Consider the following 18,367-nt stretch of genomic DNA (forward strand, 5'->3'; position numbering starts at 1 on the left):
TATGGGCGTCATTAATAGGCTGTAAGCCAGACACTATGAATCACACCTATCTGTGTGACTGGCGTCCTATGCAAGCCCCTCACACTCACATATCTGCCAATTCATGGAGGGGGTGGCTGTCTCATCAGTACTCTGCACCTGTGCGGCCCCCGCTTTTATCATGGGGGTCTGCCGCATCCTGCTTGTGCTTTGGTAATCTGACCTGGTGTTGGTAAGGCCTGTTTCTTTTCGGTGATGTTTTTAGATCAATTATCACCCTACCTCCGAATAGAAACTAAGCCAGCAGTACAAGACAGCAATTCACAAAATTGGGACACAATTTATAGAGCTCTTAACAGAATTACAAGCAGATCCGTTAAATTGAAGTCAGTGGTTTTACTTGGAGATCTAGTGCAGCAAGTAGCTTCCTGAGGAATTTTGACATTGAAATTATTCTGGAGCTGGAAACCACACATTTTCTACCACAATTTTACATGCCTAAAATTACAAGTCTTGTTCCAACAAAAAGTGGATCTATGAATATATAACATGTGCACGCAAGAGGGATAAACAACTCCACCCTCCAAAAAAAACAAGAATACCAGCCCCCTAAATTTGTTAAAATGAATATATATGCACTCATTAGCAGAACAACATGAATGTATGTCGAGATAACAATGCCACCATGAATGTGGCCAGCTTGTAATTAGCGGTGACAGCTCATATTCCCACAATGGAGCAGCGTTTCCCACAGGCAGGACGAGTTATTATAAGACACTGCCGGATCCTAGCAGGGTTCATGTTAAATAGGATGAACTAGTTATGGGTTTATCCTCAGAGCTGACAAGGATTGTATGGCTTAAAATCTCACTGAAATATTTACATTCTGGGGTTATATTAATATGAACAGTAGCTTAATACTGTAGATACCCAGGGCTAAAAATGCATTCCTCTAGGTCATGCATGTCAAACTCTGGCCCGTAGGGTGGTTATATTTGGCCTGCAACACCAAAACCACCAACCCCATGTGGGGCCATTATTCTGCATGGAGGACTGCGTGGTGCCCCCCCCCTCATTCTGCATGGAGGACTACGTGGGCCCCCACCATCATTATTCTGCATGGAGGACAACGTAGGGCCCCCCCATTATTCTGCATGGAGGACTACGTGGGGCCCATTATACTGTATATTAGTTGGCCCGTGACTTTGTCCAAGTTTTTAATTTTGGCCCTTGGTTTGACATCCCTGCTCTAGGTGCTGATCTTGGGGACTTCTGCTGTACAGGAAACAAATAATTAATGCCCTCCTTGCAGCAGTACATGCACCCCCAAAAAGGTGTATAGATATATATTAGTTCCACAGTGAACTGTTATTGAGTCTTACCTAGCTCCAGCAACCTTCTGGTTAACATTAAGGCCTTTTCCAAGTCTCCCTGCTGGTATACAGCGTAGCTGAGGTAATCGAGAACCAAGACCTTATCAATAGTGGATTTCTCCCCCACATCCAGCTGCCGCAGAGCTTGCTCCATCCATAGCTCCGTGTGGTAATAGTCCGATTCCGTATATGAAATTTTCCCCAATTCATAGCAGTCTTCAGCCGTCAGAGTGGCTTTGTTATTTACACCTATGACCGACAGGTTAGACACCATTACAACATGAAGTCTTTATTTTATAGGGCTTTTCTTCATTTTTTAAAAAGGTTATCTGTCAAGAGATTTAGGGTTACCCACCTAACTATATTGCTGGGTAGGATATCAAAGGGCATTCTGAAAACACCCCTTATTGGCTGGAAAAGGATTTTACAGTACAGAGAAAAATCAACTTTACAGTGTTATGTAAATGAGGCTGCAAGTGCACTGAGGGCGGAGGGTTACGTGACTGGCACCACCCCTATGTGCTTAGTGGGTGTGAGCTCAGCACTGCTAGTTACAGTGAGGGAAAGGCGTTCAGACATCATTCAAGCTAATGATTGTGGTGCTGGGCTGTGAGTAATGCAGTAAATGGGTGAACTAAAAGAGGTTGTCCACTACTTTTACATTAATGACCTGTCCTTGGGATAGGTCATCAATGTCTGATCGGCCGGGGTCCGACACCCAGCACCCCCGCCGATCAGCTGTTATCAATGGCACCGGCTGAAAGTACTCCCATGCCGCTTCGTCTTCCAATAGTGGCCGAGGCTTGGTACTACACATCCACCTCCTATTCAAATAGGAGGCGGATGTGTAGTACCATGTGGCAGCCACTATCCGAAGACGGCCAACTCCGCGATTGAGTATTTTGGCCGGCAGCCAGTGACACAGATAACAGCTGACCTGTGGGGATGCTGGGTGTCGGCCCCCAGTCGATCAGTAGTAGTGTAAAAGTAGTAGACAACCTCTAAGTTTATATTCATAATGATGGAAAATCTATTTGTAGTCATGAACTTATAACCTGAACAGGCTGCATTTCAAGGTCATGTCAAATAAAATGTAGTATAAATGCAGTGATGGCTACATTACCTGGCAAGTTTCCTCTGGAAATGGTTTCTGTGTCCAGGTTATAAGTGTCCTGTAAGCGAATCAAAGCCTTGGCTGCTCCCGTCTGATCCTCATCGTTGGGAAAGTACTGACGCTGGATTGTCAAGTTGGAGATGAATCCTTGCAGGAAAAATAATTGGTTAAATATATAAGTGACGTGGGTATTCCACAACGTTTAAATCAGTACCTAATGCATCCATTAAATAGACTACCATGTAAAGTCTAGAATTATGCCTTGTGAATTCAGATTAAAGATGGTCAGTCATTTTGTAGCTGAATCAGGTTCTCACCATCTGACATATCCTTCAGCACAAGATTCTCCAGTTCCAGCCACTCGGTATTGAGCCTCTTCATTAATTTGAAAGCATTGACTGGGTGACCCAAGAAGCCCTCTGGGTCCTTTGTAGCAGTTTCTGACAGTGAATCAAATTTCTCTGCCCATCTTGAAAATAATAAAAAGAAAATGTGATTATACAAGCTCAGCAACTGCAGCAGAATCTGAGTTATTACTAGAGAGGACATTTCATCAGTTTAAGTGCTGAAAATGAGACATAATGTGCACAGCAAACCTCCTTCCAACAGGCTCATGCACATTGCCAGGTGCATGTATAGTGTACAGGACAAGTGCATTTAATTAATGAAAGATTATACTAAACAAAGGAACAGAATCCATCCTGCCAACAGGAAGCATTTCTATCCTGGAGCTATGGAAGGAAAACAGTGACAAGACAAACAAGTAATCACGCACATTAAAAGTGGTGCACTCCATTGGTCTTTTCTTTTTATTTCAGCGCTGACTGGTGCTATTAATGCAAGTTGCCTGCACCTAGTCTCATACTCGCCCATCATAGTCTTCAGCTCTTCCCAGAGCTGCTCGGCCATCTTGTGAGAGCAGCTTCTGACTGACCGCAAGTCAGAGATAAAAGTCACAAGCTCTCATTGTAAGTCTATGAGAGCCTCATTGTGGTCTTGTACTAGACTTACATTGAAAAGTGACCTCCGGCCCACCCAAACACTGGAGCGATCCCGGCAGGTCACTAACAGCAGAAGATGACCAGAGCGGCACTGAGAACACACGACAATGGCGGCTGGAAAGTATAAGACCAGGTGCAAAAAACCCTACATTAGCAGCACCACTCCAGAGCTGCAATAAAAAAAAAGTGCTGGAGTGGTGCTTTAATAAGAAATCTAATAGATTCATTATGACAATCATTCAGATCTCAGACCAGATGTATGGAACTAGGATAAAACAATATGACTGCTAAGGAAATCAAAGTCTCCACTTTACATGCTTGTTAGTTGAACGATGGTTTGGTTGGTGGACAGCGCCCTTCCCAGTCCCCCAATCACAGGAGCGGTTTTTGCCGAGCATTCCTGCGCTGTCCATCAGAGACTTCTCTGGCAGTAGTTTCTCCACCAGACAGAACATGAGCTGCTGAAATTTAGTGTGCCGGTTCCCCTCCCCTCCCATCTCAGGAGGCACAATACCCGTTAGGAGGATGACCAATCCATCTGTAATCGTGTAGACAGGTCTACTGTGTATAGTGGCTATAAGTGTACATCCACACCGCATGCAAATCGAACAGAAAAACAAAAATCCCATGTGGAAACCTGCGCGACCTCCTCTTGGATTTGTTGCAGACTTTAAATCTGCTTCGTGCTCAAGTGTGAAATTTGCTATAGGGAAAGTCAAGTAATCCCTGAATATTTTAGGATTGTGCGCCAAACCTTACGGGTCCCCACTGAATGAATGATTTCTATCTTCACCACTTGAATCAATCTACAGATGTTAAGGCAACAGGTAAAAGCAGTGGTTTCCAGCCTAGAAACCAGACAGGCAAGCATTACTTCATGAAGAATCCTAAATAGAAGAGATAGGACTCTTGGGGCCATCACTATATCTGCCAACAACTGGAGAAGCCCAATTAGTGCCACTTATTAGAACAACAGACTAAGGGCTAATTCCCATCTTTAGATGTTATCCATCCATAGGATAGAGGATATAGGATATCTTGCTTATCAGTGGATGTCTAATTGTAGGGACCCCCACCCGATAAAAGGGTTTTAAAATTCCCCGTGGACATGTACACCACTGATCCATTTAGTCTCAATGGGACTGCCGAGTGCAGTGCTTGGCTTTTTCCACCAGTCTTTAAGAGAATGGTGTGATTTTGCGCATGTCCTGACACCACTTCATTGAGACAGGGCATTTCAATGCCCCATTTTATAATAAATAATCTTTATTTTTATATAGCGCCAACATATTAAACAGCGCTTTACATACATCATCATCGCTGTCCCCATTAGGGCTCACAATCTAAATTCCCTATCAGTATGTCTTTGGAGTGTGGGAGAAACCGGAGGAAACCCTATAACATCGGTAGAGGTTCCATGGGTTGGACTCCCACCAGTCAGCTGTTTATCATTAATCCATAGGATACATGATACTTTCCAAAGATTAGACTAACCCTTTAAAGAGCATCTGTCAGCAGGTTTTTGCTAAGAAATTTGAAATTAGGGCCTGAGAGCCTGATTCCAGTGATGTATCACTTACTGGGCTGCTTGGTGCCATTTTTATAGAATCCCCATTTTCTCTGCTGTAGATGCAGCAGTGCTCTGCATAACACCCACCCAAACTCCCGATTGGCAGTTTCCTGTGTACACTGTACAGTCAGCAAGTGATTAGCCTGACTGCCTGGCACATGACACCTAGTCCTGCAGTGATAATCTTCTTATAATAAAACACTCATTGTATTGAAACTACTGCAAGCTGCTGAGCAAGTGATAGTGTGTCACCCCAGGCCTGGATGCCACAAATAATAAAGGCTGTGTTTGAGAGCAGGAGGTAGGTTGCCTGGTTAGGGACAATCAGCATACAGCACCTCCTGTCCCAGGCCAGTAGGGGGAGCTGGCGGCCCCTATAAAAGCTGGAACTGGGGGCAGGGTTGGAGAGAACTGGACGACCTAGCTCAGGAGTGAGACTAGTCCCAGAGGAGGGACAGTTCAGCTGTAGCTGAGGAGGTCGTGAGGCAGTGGAGAAGCCACGAGCCAGGGACGTACGGCGCGGAGAGCCTGTCCTGGCAGATAGAGAACTTTCTACCGGACATTGGGGTCCGAGGCTGTAAAGACTCTAAGTCCAGCAGCAGAGAACCAATCCGCGAGGGATTTCATGTCCTTTGGCCTAAAAAAACCCGGAGGCTCCGCCACAACAGAAGGGACCAGCAAAGCCAAGAGAGGTCAGAGGTAACAGGAGCCCAAGTTGCAAGCCATACGGGTGAGAATACACGGCAAGCTCAGGGACGTGGGCTATTTTACCACTAAAGGGGGAACTAGTCAGAAAGAGCACGGTAGGCCTACACCCTCACCCTGACCAGGGGGGCTTCCCAAGTGTTCAGACATCCAGGCCCCCTTCTAGCCGCTACTGCTATTGGGTCATTACCACCTGTTACAATAAAGACCCTGAACTGTTTAAGCGGATTCTGCATTCTGACCGTCGCGGACGGAACTATCACCCCCAACATCCACCTACACTGCTCCTGTGGGGAGTTATACCATTCCTGTGCTGCTCACCAACATCCGCCCCAGCGGTCTGTCCTGCAGCGGCGGTAATCCCTGACCGCAATCCACGGGTGGCGTAGTCGGAATGGTATGTATGTATGTATGTATGTATGTATGTATGTATGTATGTATGTATGTATGTATGTATGTATGTATGTATGTATGTATATAGACTGCCACCATTACAGCTTGACACCCTGAGCACGGGACCGGGTTGCCACTACTACCCCCATCAGCACCGTGCAACCTAGAGACCCGGTCTTGAATACCCCACGGCCCAGGGGGCGAGTCAATAGCAAAGAGCCTGATTCCAGGGCTGTTACATTATGCCGCTCTCAGATTAAATTGCAAAAATCTGCTGACAGATTCCTTTTAAAGGATCCATCTAGTGATAAACCTCTTTCAGACCATAGGTTCAACTTTTGTAGGATTATGCGCGTACACTAGGAAACTGCATTATGAATAAAGCAGGCACAAGATTGGGATGCACTCACTTTTTAATCTGCTGCAACTTCAGCTCTTCTGCTTTTATGTACTCTTTTAGTGACATTAAGAGATCCTTTTCTGTGTAGAGCAGGTCAGTCATGTGACCTACAACAAAAATGTAAAAAGATTAATATACCTTCATAGAATATATAACAGGATGTACTATAAGTTTTATACAGTTTAATTTTACATATTTAAAAAAAAAAAAAAAAAAACTAAACAGAACGAATGAGAATAATGGAGGATTCTACAGAAGGGGGTGAAAAACACCTAACAAAGATTTAATACATAATATGTGTGAGTGAAGTCTCACACTCCTTTATAATACATTTCTAGTCTATTTTTGGGTGTTAACATTGTACTGTATTAATGCAAATGAACAATATCCAAGTGTTCATGGGCCATTTTGTTCAGTTTCTTGAACAGCTTGCTCCATAACACATTATACATAATTAGGTGCTTAGAAAGACATAAGCTTACCAATTGAAGTATAGAAGTCTTTATGTGCTTGGCACCAGGAAAATAGAATCAATAGTGGCAAAACCTTGAGGATCTTCATGGCCTTTACTGTGTGAGTGCCTGTAAAGAAAGGAGCGATGTTATCAACCACGTAAATAATAAAAGTGAAGGCGATAACAGATTGTGCGGCTCAACACATGGCTAATGGAAGAAGGGCATGCTCTTAAATCGTGCACCCCATCGGTCACCATGTGATGAGGATGAAGGACAAGTGGCGGTCTAATCAGTGATTACATATCCTAGCAGGAGTGGAAAGATCACTTGAATCTCTTAAAGACCGGTAGATTTTCCTTCTTTCCCCCCCTCCCCTTATTCCAAGAGCCAGACCTTTATTATTTTTCCGTTCCCATAGACATGAGGGTTTGTTGGACGAGTTGAATTTTCGAATGGCATTCATTTTATCATATGATGACTGGAGAGTGGGGGCCAAAAAAAAAAAAGTAAATTCTGCTTTTTTTATTGACAGTGTTGATGTTATTACAGTAAAACTGACCAGGCAATATGATTCTATAGGTCAGTATGAGCGGAGCGGAGTTTTTATTTCATTTAAAGTGGTGATAAAGTGTTCAGAAATTTGAAGAAAAAATAATTTTTTTGGGGGGTGTCGCCACTTTCCGACAGCCGTAACGTTTCCAATTTATGGAATATAGGGCTGTGTGAGGGCTTGTTTTTTTTTGCACTTTGAGCTGATGTCTTTATTAATAGAATTTGAGTATATACAATGTTTTGATCACCTGGTAATTTTTTTTCTGTTGCAGTGGCTGAAAAACTGCAATTCTGGTATTTGGACTCTCATTAAATTAATCCGGTCAGTAAACGGCATAATTTTAAAATTTTGATAGATCGGACTTTTAGAGATTAATATATAGATTATTTTTACTTTTCACAGTATTTTAGTCCCCTAAGGGAACTTAAACCTGCGATCACCTGATCACATAGATATATACACACACAGGAATGCTATGGCATTGCTGTATATACAGCGGGGAAAAAAAAAAAGTATTTAGTCAGCCACCAATTGTGCAAGTTCTCCCACTTAAAAAGATGAGAGAGGCCTGTAATTAACATTATAGGTAGACCTCAACTATGAGAAACAAAATGAGATGATGCATGAATACTTCAGCCATTATCTGCCACGAAAATGCAGGCATGTATCAAAGTCAGGGAGGAAACTTATGACGGTCATCGTATGTCACGAGCCATTAAGGAGTTAAGCCTTTCCCCACTATTTTACAAAGGTAAAAATCACACTTGGAATTTTGCTCAGTCGTACTCGGTATCATCTGCAGCTGTGACGTCTCATTGATGGAACTGCAGTCAGTGAGCGCAACGTCTCTGCCCGAGGTGATGGCATGAGCCCTTCTGAATCACTGAGCTCACAGATTGTTATTGTCTGCAACACTGCAGCCAGACACTAGGAGCAGTGGCAGCAACACCAATGGACCTGGGAAGAACGAGTTAATCTCTTTTCCTTTTTCAGCCAAACTACAGTTGTAGTACAGAGGTTTTCTGAACACAGAAAACCCCTTTTAAGCCAATTCACAGCCAGATGTAATTGTTTAAAACCAACTGCAACAAATGTAAAATGTACACATTCAGATAAAAAGTTACAGGTTCAACCCATAACATGCCAATATGTTTGACAGAATAGGAGTTTCCAAGAAAATAAAACATTATTCATGACTAGCACTTGGCAGAAATTCAAGCACATAGTGAAAAAAAATGGTTCCCAGGCATAAATCAAGGATAAGCTAATAGCATCTGTTCTTTTAACGTAGACACTGATGAAAAAAAAAGGCAAAACGAACCCATGTACGTCTCCTGAATCTGACAGCAGCATAAGGTAAAAACAGAAACCCTGATTTCAGGGGGTTGGACTAGGAGGCTCAAGGCAATTGTCCTGTAGTGATTATCTACTGCAGATAAAACACTGATTGTATTGAAACCGCAGCCCAGCAAGTGACACATCGCTGGAATCAGGGTCTCCTCCCTTAAATCATGGTGCTCTCAGATTACATAGTGAACACTTGCTTACAGATTCTCTTTAAAAGAGCCATCAAGCATAAAGCTGCCCATATTCAAATGAAAGTTACACAAAAAAAGTGTGAGCGAGAAGTATGAAAGGGTTAACAAAGGGGTAGGATTTCGGTCTCAGCAAAGCCAAAAATAAATGGTCATGCTACAAACTCAGCTCGGCTACATTGGACATTCAATCCAGCCATCTTACATGTGAAGACGATGTACATGCATTTGACTTATGGAGAACAAAAGCCATTCATCCCCACAAGCCCATTATATGTGATGGCTTAGTAAGCCTCTACCTGTATACTTTTATATTCCAGGAGGAACACAAGTACTAGACTATCCTGTCACTTTAACCAGCGCTGAAAAATGGAATAAAAGAAATACAGCCGAATTTGTGACATCCTCACTAAGCTGTGTTAATACTTTGGCCCTTTTTAATTAACAGCAAGTCATTGAAAGCAGAGTTACAGTAATGATTTAGTCAGGTGCCATTCAGACTGACCGGTGAGCAGCTCTCGCAGACTTTGTATTACAGGCCATGCTAATGTGTGACATTTATAGGTCTTCCCACTCTTAGGGAGAACAGCCGATTGTATGGAATCAGCAATTCACAGCCTAGCAAGTGTTCTCATTGTAATCAGGGTCTCTGGCCCCACATCATCCTGCTCTCAGATTATAAAGCAAAAACCTGCTGACACATTCCCTTTAAAGGGGTTGTCCACTAAACATTGTGGTTTCACTGCGTACACGATTCCATCCAGCCACTGGCCATGGGGGTGCAAGACTCCCACTGATCTGGAGGACCTGAGCCCAGGTCAGTGTCATTGGAAAATTGTCTAGTCATTACATGGTGGTGGTAAAATTGCAAAGGGCTACATCTTGTTAAAAATACTCTCCATTCTCAATAACAGAGGGATTTTTTATAGCATTGAGTACAGCTCGATGGACAAGGTTACTGAACACGCTGCAGTCTCAGAGTAGCCGGTCACCTAGCCAAGGAGCTCCTGGGTTCTCAAGTTCTGTGCCTTAGAGCCTTGCAAGTACAGCTCTGCAGCTGGCTAGATGGCTGGCTCCGACCAGCTCCAATGCCTCTAGCTGCAATCAAAGCTGCCTCTGGTAAAGCGCTCCTCCGTTCAGACCAACACGGACAATGTCTGAAGGAGGAACACTCACCCCCGCAAACAAAAATCCAGGGGGTAGAGGAACAGTGTGCTCCTAAAGAAGAGGAGACAAATACTTTAGGAACTGCTCCCATATGTAAAAATTGCTATTTTCTGCAGATATCTAGACAAAAATATGCAGTAGCAATTTGCTGTGATCATCATGTATTTGCTGCATGCTCCTTTTTATGCATTTTTTTTTTGGTGCAGATTTCAAAGGTTTTGTTCTTTTCACACACAGGCTACTCATAGCAATATAAGGCCATGTTCCCACATCACGTGAATACTGTGATATTTATTGCATACACACACATACGCACGCACCTTCAGAAATAAATTTCAATTGGACTACACAGAATGATCTGACGTTTTTGCTTGTTCCTGGATCTACCTAAAGTTAAGATTTAAAGGGAATCTGTTTTTGCTATGTAATCTGAGGACAGCATGAGGTAAGGGCTGAGAGACAGATTTCAGGGATGTATCACTTTTTAGGCTGTGAGCTCTTTCAATACAATGAATGTTTCATCACTGGGAGATTATCACTGCCTGGACTACAACTGGTGTGAGCAATTGTCTGACTCCGCCCCCTTCTCTGATAAGCAGCTATCTGTCAATATACAATGTACACAGAAAGCTGTGGTGTGAGCGGGGGTTAGCTTTTGAGCCCTACTAATCTAAGAACTGATAGTTTACTGGGTACTGCAGTTGACACAAAGTGATACATTGCTGGAATCAAAGTCTCTTCCTACATCATGCTGCTCTCAGATGAGGTAGCAAAATATGGTGACAGATTCCCTTTAACAACACACTTTATTGCGCAATATCCAGAAGCCCAGATGAAACAATAGGGTGCAAGCTGGTGACTGCAGGCTTGTATAGGTACATTTGTCTGCTAGTGTCTTATCTGCTCCACAGAATGATGTACTTATTATTGACAATGAAATACAATTTGAATACATGGCCATCAGGCATATAAGTAGGTTATTTGCACCATGCTAAGTAGCTGCCAGTTTTCTTGGAACCCTCACTAGAGTATATCATTTGAACAGTTTTGGCAGATCCTCTGCTCTTGGATTTGGACACTGCCCAATATTTTTTATTTGATCAGACTTTTTCTTCCTTAAATCCATAAAATGTCAGGCTTCTAAATATTTAGGAACTCTGACGTTTGTTTGCTACTATAATGGAAGGCTTCACAGATGATTTTCATCTGGAGCCAGACGCACCAATGCACATCCGCCAATGGTCTACTTACCGTTCATCAATAAACTTCTGTACAAAGTAACCTGGACACTTACAGCTTTATTCTGTACCACTAAAAGTTTTTACATAGTCTCCAGCCCTCACTTTCTATATGCTTTAAGAGAAGCCTTTTTTTCCCCCCACTAATATCTGCCTGGTGTCACTTTGAGGCCCAATTGCAGAAAATCCTGAGAGCACTGTTCAGTGATGGCCGGCTCTAGTGCCCACCTTATAGGAATTGCTAGAACTGCCATCTTTATTTTGGATGGTTTGCTTTAAATGGATTATCTGGGCTTATAATATTGTTGACCCCAGGATAGGCCACGTATTTCAGATCAATGGGAATCCAACACCTAGCACCCCCACTGATCAGCTGTTTTCAGATTAATTCAATAAGAGCAGAGCTGTAGTTTGACATTGGCCACTACAGAGGGAACAAAGCTGTGCTTACCCAGCTTACATCCAGTCTTCGCAGGAGTCGAAACAGCTGAACACTGGGGTATGAAGTGTCGGACCCCCTTTGAGGTGATCAAAGGGGTTGACCTTCGAAAGCTGCAGGCTGAACACTTGGTCAAAAGACTCTTGACTTCCTTGTACAAGAACGCGAAACCTGCATATATTCTCAAATGGGAGAAGGGAAAAGGCCATTGACAGACTTTCGGTGGAAGCTGATTTTCTGTGAGAACAAAATATTGGGCATGTTGAAATCAAAACAAGTCCTATTCTTACTTGCCTAGTATTCCACAGACTGGTACTTAAAATATTAAATAAACCACTTTGTATGCAACACCAGTTTTTACAAATCCACCCCCAAGACAGAAAAAAGCGCCATACATTTGCTTTTGACAGTCCTGCCAGAAACCTTAACGTGCTAATATTGGCCAAGTGTGATCTCATCACAGGACAGTGACATTTCAATCAGCATGTATCAATCACCATGTGGCCCTAATCTCAACACAAGAAATGGAGACATACAATACTAACATCTAAATGATCTCTGAATAGAGCGCACTGAAAGCTTCAGGCTAAAAAAATGTGTCACTTTGCTTTTATTTGACTCTACACAGTATAATCAACTGAACCTTACATGATATAGTGGAATGCTATGCATGTTGTACAACCCCAAATCCAAAAAAGTTGGGACACCGTGCTAAAATATAAAGAAAATAATGCAATATTTGGAAATCTTATAGCCATATATTATTCACAACAAAACCAGAGATCACAGATCAGAAAGTGAACATTAATTTTTTTTCAAATGAACTGAAAAAAAAAAGTCTAACTCTTTAACAAATTGATGGCAACAGAAAAGTTGAGACAGTGTCATGTCTACTATTGTGCAGCATCCCCTCTTCTTTTTACAACAGTCTATAAAAGTCTGGGAAGTTAGTAAACTTAGTTTTGGGAGAGAAACGTCCCATGCTTGTCTGATGTAGGATTCGAGCGGCTCCCCAGCCCTGGAATTTGAGTTTCATAATGCACAAAATGTTTTCCATTGGTGGATGGTCTGGACTTCAGGCGGTTAATTCATCATTCGAAGTCTTCTTCTGCGAAACCAGGCTGTTGTGATGGATGCAGTATGTGGTTTAGCATAGTCTTTCTGAAATATGCAAGGCGTTCCCTGAAACAGACATTGCCTGAATGGAGTAGATGTTGTTCTAAAACCTCTACATAACACTCAGCATTGATGATGCCTTTAAGACATGTAAGCTACCCATGCCATAGGAACTAATGTATCCCCATACCATCAGAGATGGAGGCTTCTGAAGTGTGTGCTGTTAACAAGCTGAATGGTCCCCTCTCCTCAGGAGTCTGCAGCACCCGGCATCTGTATCCTTCATAAAGGATTTCACTTTTTGGTTAAATCAAGACCACAGAAAGATTTTCCATTTAACCTCAGTCCAATTTAAATGAACTTTGGCCAGAGAAGATGGCAGCATTTCTGGATTGTGTTGCTATATGGCTGCTTCTTTACAGGATAGAACTTTAACTTGCATTTGTGGATTGCACGAAGAACTGTGCTCACAGAATGATTTCTGGAAGCATTCCTGAGCCAATGCAATGATTTGCACAACTGAATTATGCCTGATTTTAATGCAGTGTTGGCTGAAGCCCTGTAGATCACCAGCATCCAATATTGACTGTTGACATTGAATGGATTTCTCCAGATTCTCTGAATGTCTTGATGATAGATGGGATATTCAGTGGAGGGATCATTTGGTAATGGTGTATAATACTAATATAGGTGATCTAATCTAACAAGATGGTTTCAATAATTGGGAGTATCAACTCGATTGCATATTGATTAAACTGAAGTTACAATGTTATTAAGTTTTTATATTGTTTTGCTTTACCAATCAAACAAGTGAGAATTATCACTTCATACCCTGTCTGCTAACAGGCATTTGATTATTACCTTGATTTGGTATGTTATGTTTCTGCGGCGCCCCTGAGGGTTCGACCGCCACAGGGATGCTGCACCTCTTCAATGGGGTGTGGTGTTCCTCCTTCGAGGTAAGACCGGTGCAATGGTCAGGACCCCACCTCCACATCCAACACCACACTTCTCCCACCAGAGGGGGCTAGTAGGCACTAGGGTGCTGCCCCTACTGGAATATGGGAGACTGGGGAACCACAAAATAGGAGGGAACCATGTAGTGGGTGAGGGTGGAGGACGCACATCTAGTTTGCACTTAATGATTCATATTTAATAAACAGCCATCTTGGGCACAGGGTCTTTTGATTGTGATCTCCACCCCTGAACGTGGCTTCTGGGTGAACCTGCAGTGGATGGAGACACGGCACTCGTACTCTGGCCTTGGGTCGAGGGGCAGGTTGGAGTTAACGTATGTCTCAACCCGGTCAAAGACCATACCCAAGAAGGCCGGGAGCTTAGGGGTGTAAAGGATCCCAGGGGGATGCAGACGGAGCGGTATACGCCACCTGTCCTCGCTATTCTGGCCTAGCCAGAGGGATTCCGGCTGCAAGAGGGGTACCAGCCCCCGACACCTGACTTTGCTACTCTACGTCCTAGTCAGGGAAGCCCGGCAAGCCCAGAGGATCCCACCGGGTAACGGACGGAGCGGAGCTGCCATCCTTACCCTTTTTCTGAGTGTAGTCCAGAGGGAGACCCAGCCTATCTACACGCACACAGACAGGAAAGGACTCGGTCTGAAGCTTAGAAAAACTCTGGTGCGGGGTCCTGATTAAGCACTTGAATTACTCGGAGGTTGTCGGACCCTCGTCCCTGGTGACCGCAGAACTCTGAGGAGCAGGGAGAAGCCTTGCAGCTGTACTCTCCAACATGAGTAAAAACCCTGGAAGTCGACCCCTATGGCCTCTGGACTCTATTTCTGCACTGCGCAGCACCAGACCTCCCACACTACAACTCCCTCCATCCTTGTCTCTGCCCTGAGGCCCTGCTCCGCCTGTGGGGAGTAATATCAATGACGGCTGCCCCGCCTCAGAGGACTGAACGCAGCGCAGGTGGGGAATCACCAGACACCACAGGTGGTGTAGTCAATACATCCACTCGATTACCACCGTCCCTCCTAGCCCTTATTTTTGATGTTACAGCCCTGTGCACGGACCGGGTCCAGGCCACGACTGCGTCCCCACAACATCTGACCCGGCTCCGAGTACCCCCATCTCTCAGGGTGGGCTAGCGAGTAGGCGTCACATTTCCTTTTTGAAAATATTAATAAAAACTATATATTTAAAAAAATAAAATAAAAAAAGGATATTCAGAGTCTTTGCAATTTTACACTGAAGAATTTTTTTTTTCTGAAAACTGTCCCAGTTTTTAGATGCAGCTGTTCAGATTCATGAACCTCTTACCATCTTTGCTTCTGAAAGACTGCCTCACTAACCTGCTCATTTTATACACAGTTAGGACTTCGTTGAAAATTGACCCTCCGTTTTTCATTAGTACCACTTATCCAGCTTTTTGTTAACCCTTTCCAACTTTTTTTTCTCTTTTTTGATGTGTTGCTGCCATCAATTTCTAAAAGTTTTTTTTTTTCTAGTGAAATGGAAAAATGTCTAACTTTCAACTTCTGATCTGTGTTCTATGCTGAATAAAATATGGCTGTAACGGGTCTGGGAGGTGGAACCTCAGAGCAACTATACAAGGGGGCAGTCCTTGTAAGGAAGCGGGTGGCTCCCAGGGAAGGTGGGCAGGTAGTCACGGCAAGTGACAGGGACAGTCTCTGGGTAGAAGGGCAGGAGGTCACGGCAAGTGACGGGGACAGTCTCTGGGTAGAAGGGCAGGAGGTCACGGCAAGTGACGGGGACAGTCTCTTGACAGGCAGGTGGTCACGGCAATTGACAGCAGGGAAAGAGTCTCTAGATGGGCTAGCAGGCAGGTAGAAGGTGAGCGCTCCCAGGTGAGCGGGCAAGAGTCTCTGGACAGGCAGGTAGTCACGGCAAGTGACGGCAGAGCCTCCAGGTAGGCTAGCAGGCAGGTAGCAGGTGAACGCTCCCAGGTGAGCGGGCAAGAGTCTCTGGACAGGCAGGTGGTCACGGCAAGTGACGGCAGAGCCTCCAGGTAGGCTAGCAGGCAGGTAGCAGGTGAACGCTCCCAGGTGAGCGGGCAAGAGTCTCTGGACAGGCAGGTGGTCACGGCAAGTGACGGCAGAGCCTCCAGGTAGGCTAGCAGGCAGGTAGCAGGTGAACGCTCCCAGGTGAGCGGGCAAGAGTCTCTGGACAGGCAGGTGGTCACGGCAAGTGACGGCAGAGCCTCCAGGTAGGCTAGCAGGCAGGTAGCAGGTGAACGCTCCCAGGTGAGCGGGCAAGAGTCTCTGGACAGGCAGGTGGTCACGGCAAGTGACGGCAGAGCCTCCAGGTAGGCTAGCAGGCAGGTAGCAGGTGAGCGCTCCCAGGTGAGCGGGCGGACAGATCCATAGACAGACTGACAGGTGTTGGAAGGCAGACTGTCGGACCGCAGGAATGCAAGCAGATAGACAGGAATCAGGTAGGTATCAAGCAGAGATCTGGCAGGTATCTGGTAACGGGACCTGAGGGCTGAAGCAGAGTTGAAAGGCTTTGCAACAACATTGCTCGGGCACCTCCATTTTGGAGGAGGTGCCTTATATATGGTGAGGTCCTCCGGCCATTGGCCGGGGACTCCTTAGGACGGCGCGCGCGGCCCCTTTAAGAGAGGGGGAGCGCGCGCGCCCTAAGCACAGAGGCCGGGAAGCAGCGCACACTGCCAGCAGAGCGGGAGGAAGCTGCCGGGCACGAAGCGGCGTCCCTGCCTAGCAGGAGGCAGGGACGCCGATGCTACAGTCCCCCCCCCCCCCTTTAGGCCCCCCCCCCTTTTTTAGGCCAGACAGAAATTTATCAAGGATGAGAGGGGCATGGATGTTCTCCCGGGGCTCCCATGTTCTCTCCTCAGGACCAAACCCCTTCCAATCCACTAGAAAAAAGGACTTTCCTCTTACCCTTTTGGTGGCCAGAATGTGCTCTACCTCAAACTCGTTTTCAGCGGAAACCGGAGCAGGAGGCGTACCTGTAGACTTGGAAAAAGAGTTAAGTACCACGGGTTTGAGTAGAGATACATGGAAGGAGTTAGGAATCCGTAAGTTGGCTGGGAGTTTCAATTTATAGGCCACCGGGTTGATTTGTTTGATAACTTCCAGTGGGCCGATGAACCGAGGCCCTAACTTGTAGGAAGGAATCTTGAGCTGGACATATTTGGACGAGAGCCAGACCTTATCTCCAGGACGGAATTGTGGTGGATCCAGACGTCTTTTGTCAGCCTGTTTTTTCATCCGCTCGGATGACTGAAGAAGTGCGGATCTGGTACTTTCCCAAATGGAGAAAAATTCGTTAACGAGAGATTCCGCAGCCAGATTGTCCACCGAGGTGGAGACAGGAAACGGGATCCGAGGATGCTGACCGAAGACTACAAAAAACGGGGACTTTGAAGAAGATTCGCTCTCGTGATTATTGTAGGAAAATTCGGCCCACGGTAAAAGATCCACCCAGTCGGAATGGTGAGCATTAACAAAGTGCCGGAGGAAACTGGTTAAAATTTGGTGGATCCGTTCTACTTGGCCATTGGACTGTGAGTGATAAGCAGAAGAAAAGTCCAAGGTGACCCCCAGCAGTTTACACATGGCTCGCCAAAAGCGAGAGGTGAACTGAACCCCTCGGTCGGATACGATGTGGAGAGGAAGACCATGAAGACGGAAAACATGATGGATAAAGTCTTTAGCTAACTGATGCAGACGGGAGACCCGGCAGGGGAATAAAGTGAGCCATTTGGAAAAGTGGTCAGCGACCACCCATATGACCGTACAACCGGCAGAGACAGGGAGGTCCGTTATAAAGTCCATAGCTATATGCTGCCACGGGGCAGCAGGTACAGGAAGAGGCAGGAGTCGGCCGGCTGGCAGGTGTCTAGGAACCTTGTTGCGGGCGCAGGACGCACAGGCTGAAACAAAGTCTATCACGTCCTTGTGCAGGGTAGGCCACCAGTAATGCCGGGTAATAAGCTGGAGGGTCTTTTTCTGACCAGCGTGGCCAGCTAGCTTGGACGAGTGTCCCCAGTGTAGAACCTTCTCACGATCAGGTACAGTTACGAACGTCTTACCGGGTGGAAGACTATTTAGATTCACGGGGGCCACCTGCATTACTTTGGCGGGGTCGATGATGTGTTTAGGCTCCTCCTCAAGATCAGAGACCAAAAAGGATCGGGACAAGGCATCAGCTTTGATGTTTTGTCAGCCGGGCGAAAATGAAGAATGAAATTAAAGCGGGCGAAGAACAAGGACCACCGGGCTTGGCGCGGGTTAAGTCTCTAGGCACTCTGGAGGTAATCCAAGTTCTTGTGTTCCGTGTAAATTATTACTGGGTGAAGAGCCCCCTCGAGCAGGTAACGC

General features: G+C 45.2%; 1 protein-coding gene across 5 annotated transcripts in view; it reads right to left on the bottom strand.

Moving 5' to 3' along the window:
* Window positions 1–18,367, bottom strand: part of P4HA1 (prolyl 4-hydroxylase subunit alpha 1) — a 56,846-nt gene that overhangs the window by 25,485 nt on the left and 12,994 nt on the right. For all 5 annotated transcript variants that reach the window (XM_073685658.1, XM_073685660.1, XM_073685659.1 and 2 more), the window contains exons 2-6: window positions 7,018–7,116; window positions 6,546–6,642; window positions 2,784–2,935; window positions 2,476–2,613; window positions 1,362–1,601 (exon numbers count right to left, since the gene is read on the bottom strand). In XM_073685658.1, coding sequence (XP_073541759.1) covers window positions 1,362–1,601; window positions 2,476–2,613; window positions 2,784–2,935; window positions 6,546–6,642; window positions 7,018–7,096 — 706 coding nt within the window. In that variant the 5' untranslated portion in view covers window positions 7,097–7,116. The remainder of the gene's footprint in view (window positions 1–1,361; window positions 1,602–2,475; window positions 2,614–2,783; window positions 2,936–6,545; window positions 6,643–7,017; window positions 7,117–18,367) is intronic.

This window comes from Phyllobates terribilis, unplaced genomic scaffold (assembly GCF_046119375.1).
Source record: "Phyllobates terribilis strain yellow unplaced genomic scaffold, ASM4611937v1 Scaffold_5__5_contigs__length_657084704, whole genome shotgun sequence".
Lineage (NCBI taxonomy): Eukaryota > Metazoa > Chordata > Amphibia > Anura > Dendrobatidae > Phyllobates > Phyllobates terribilis.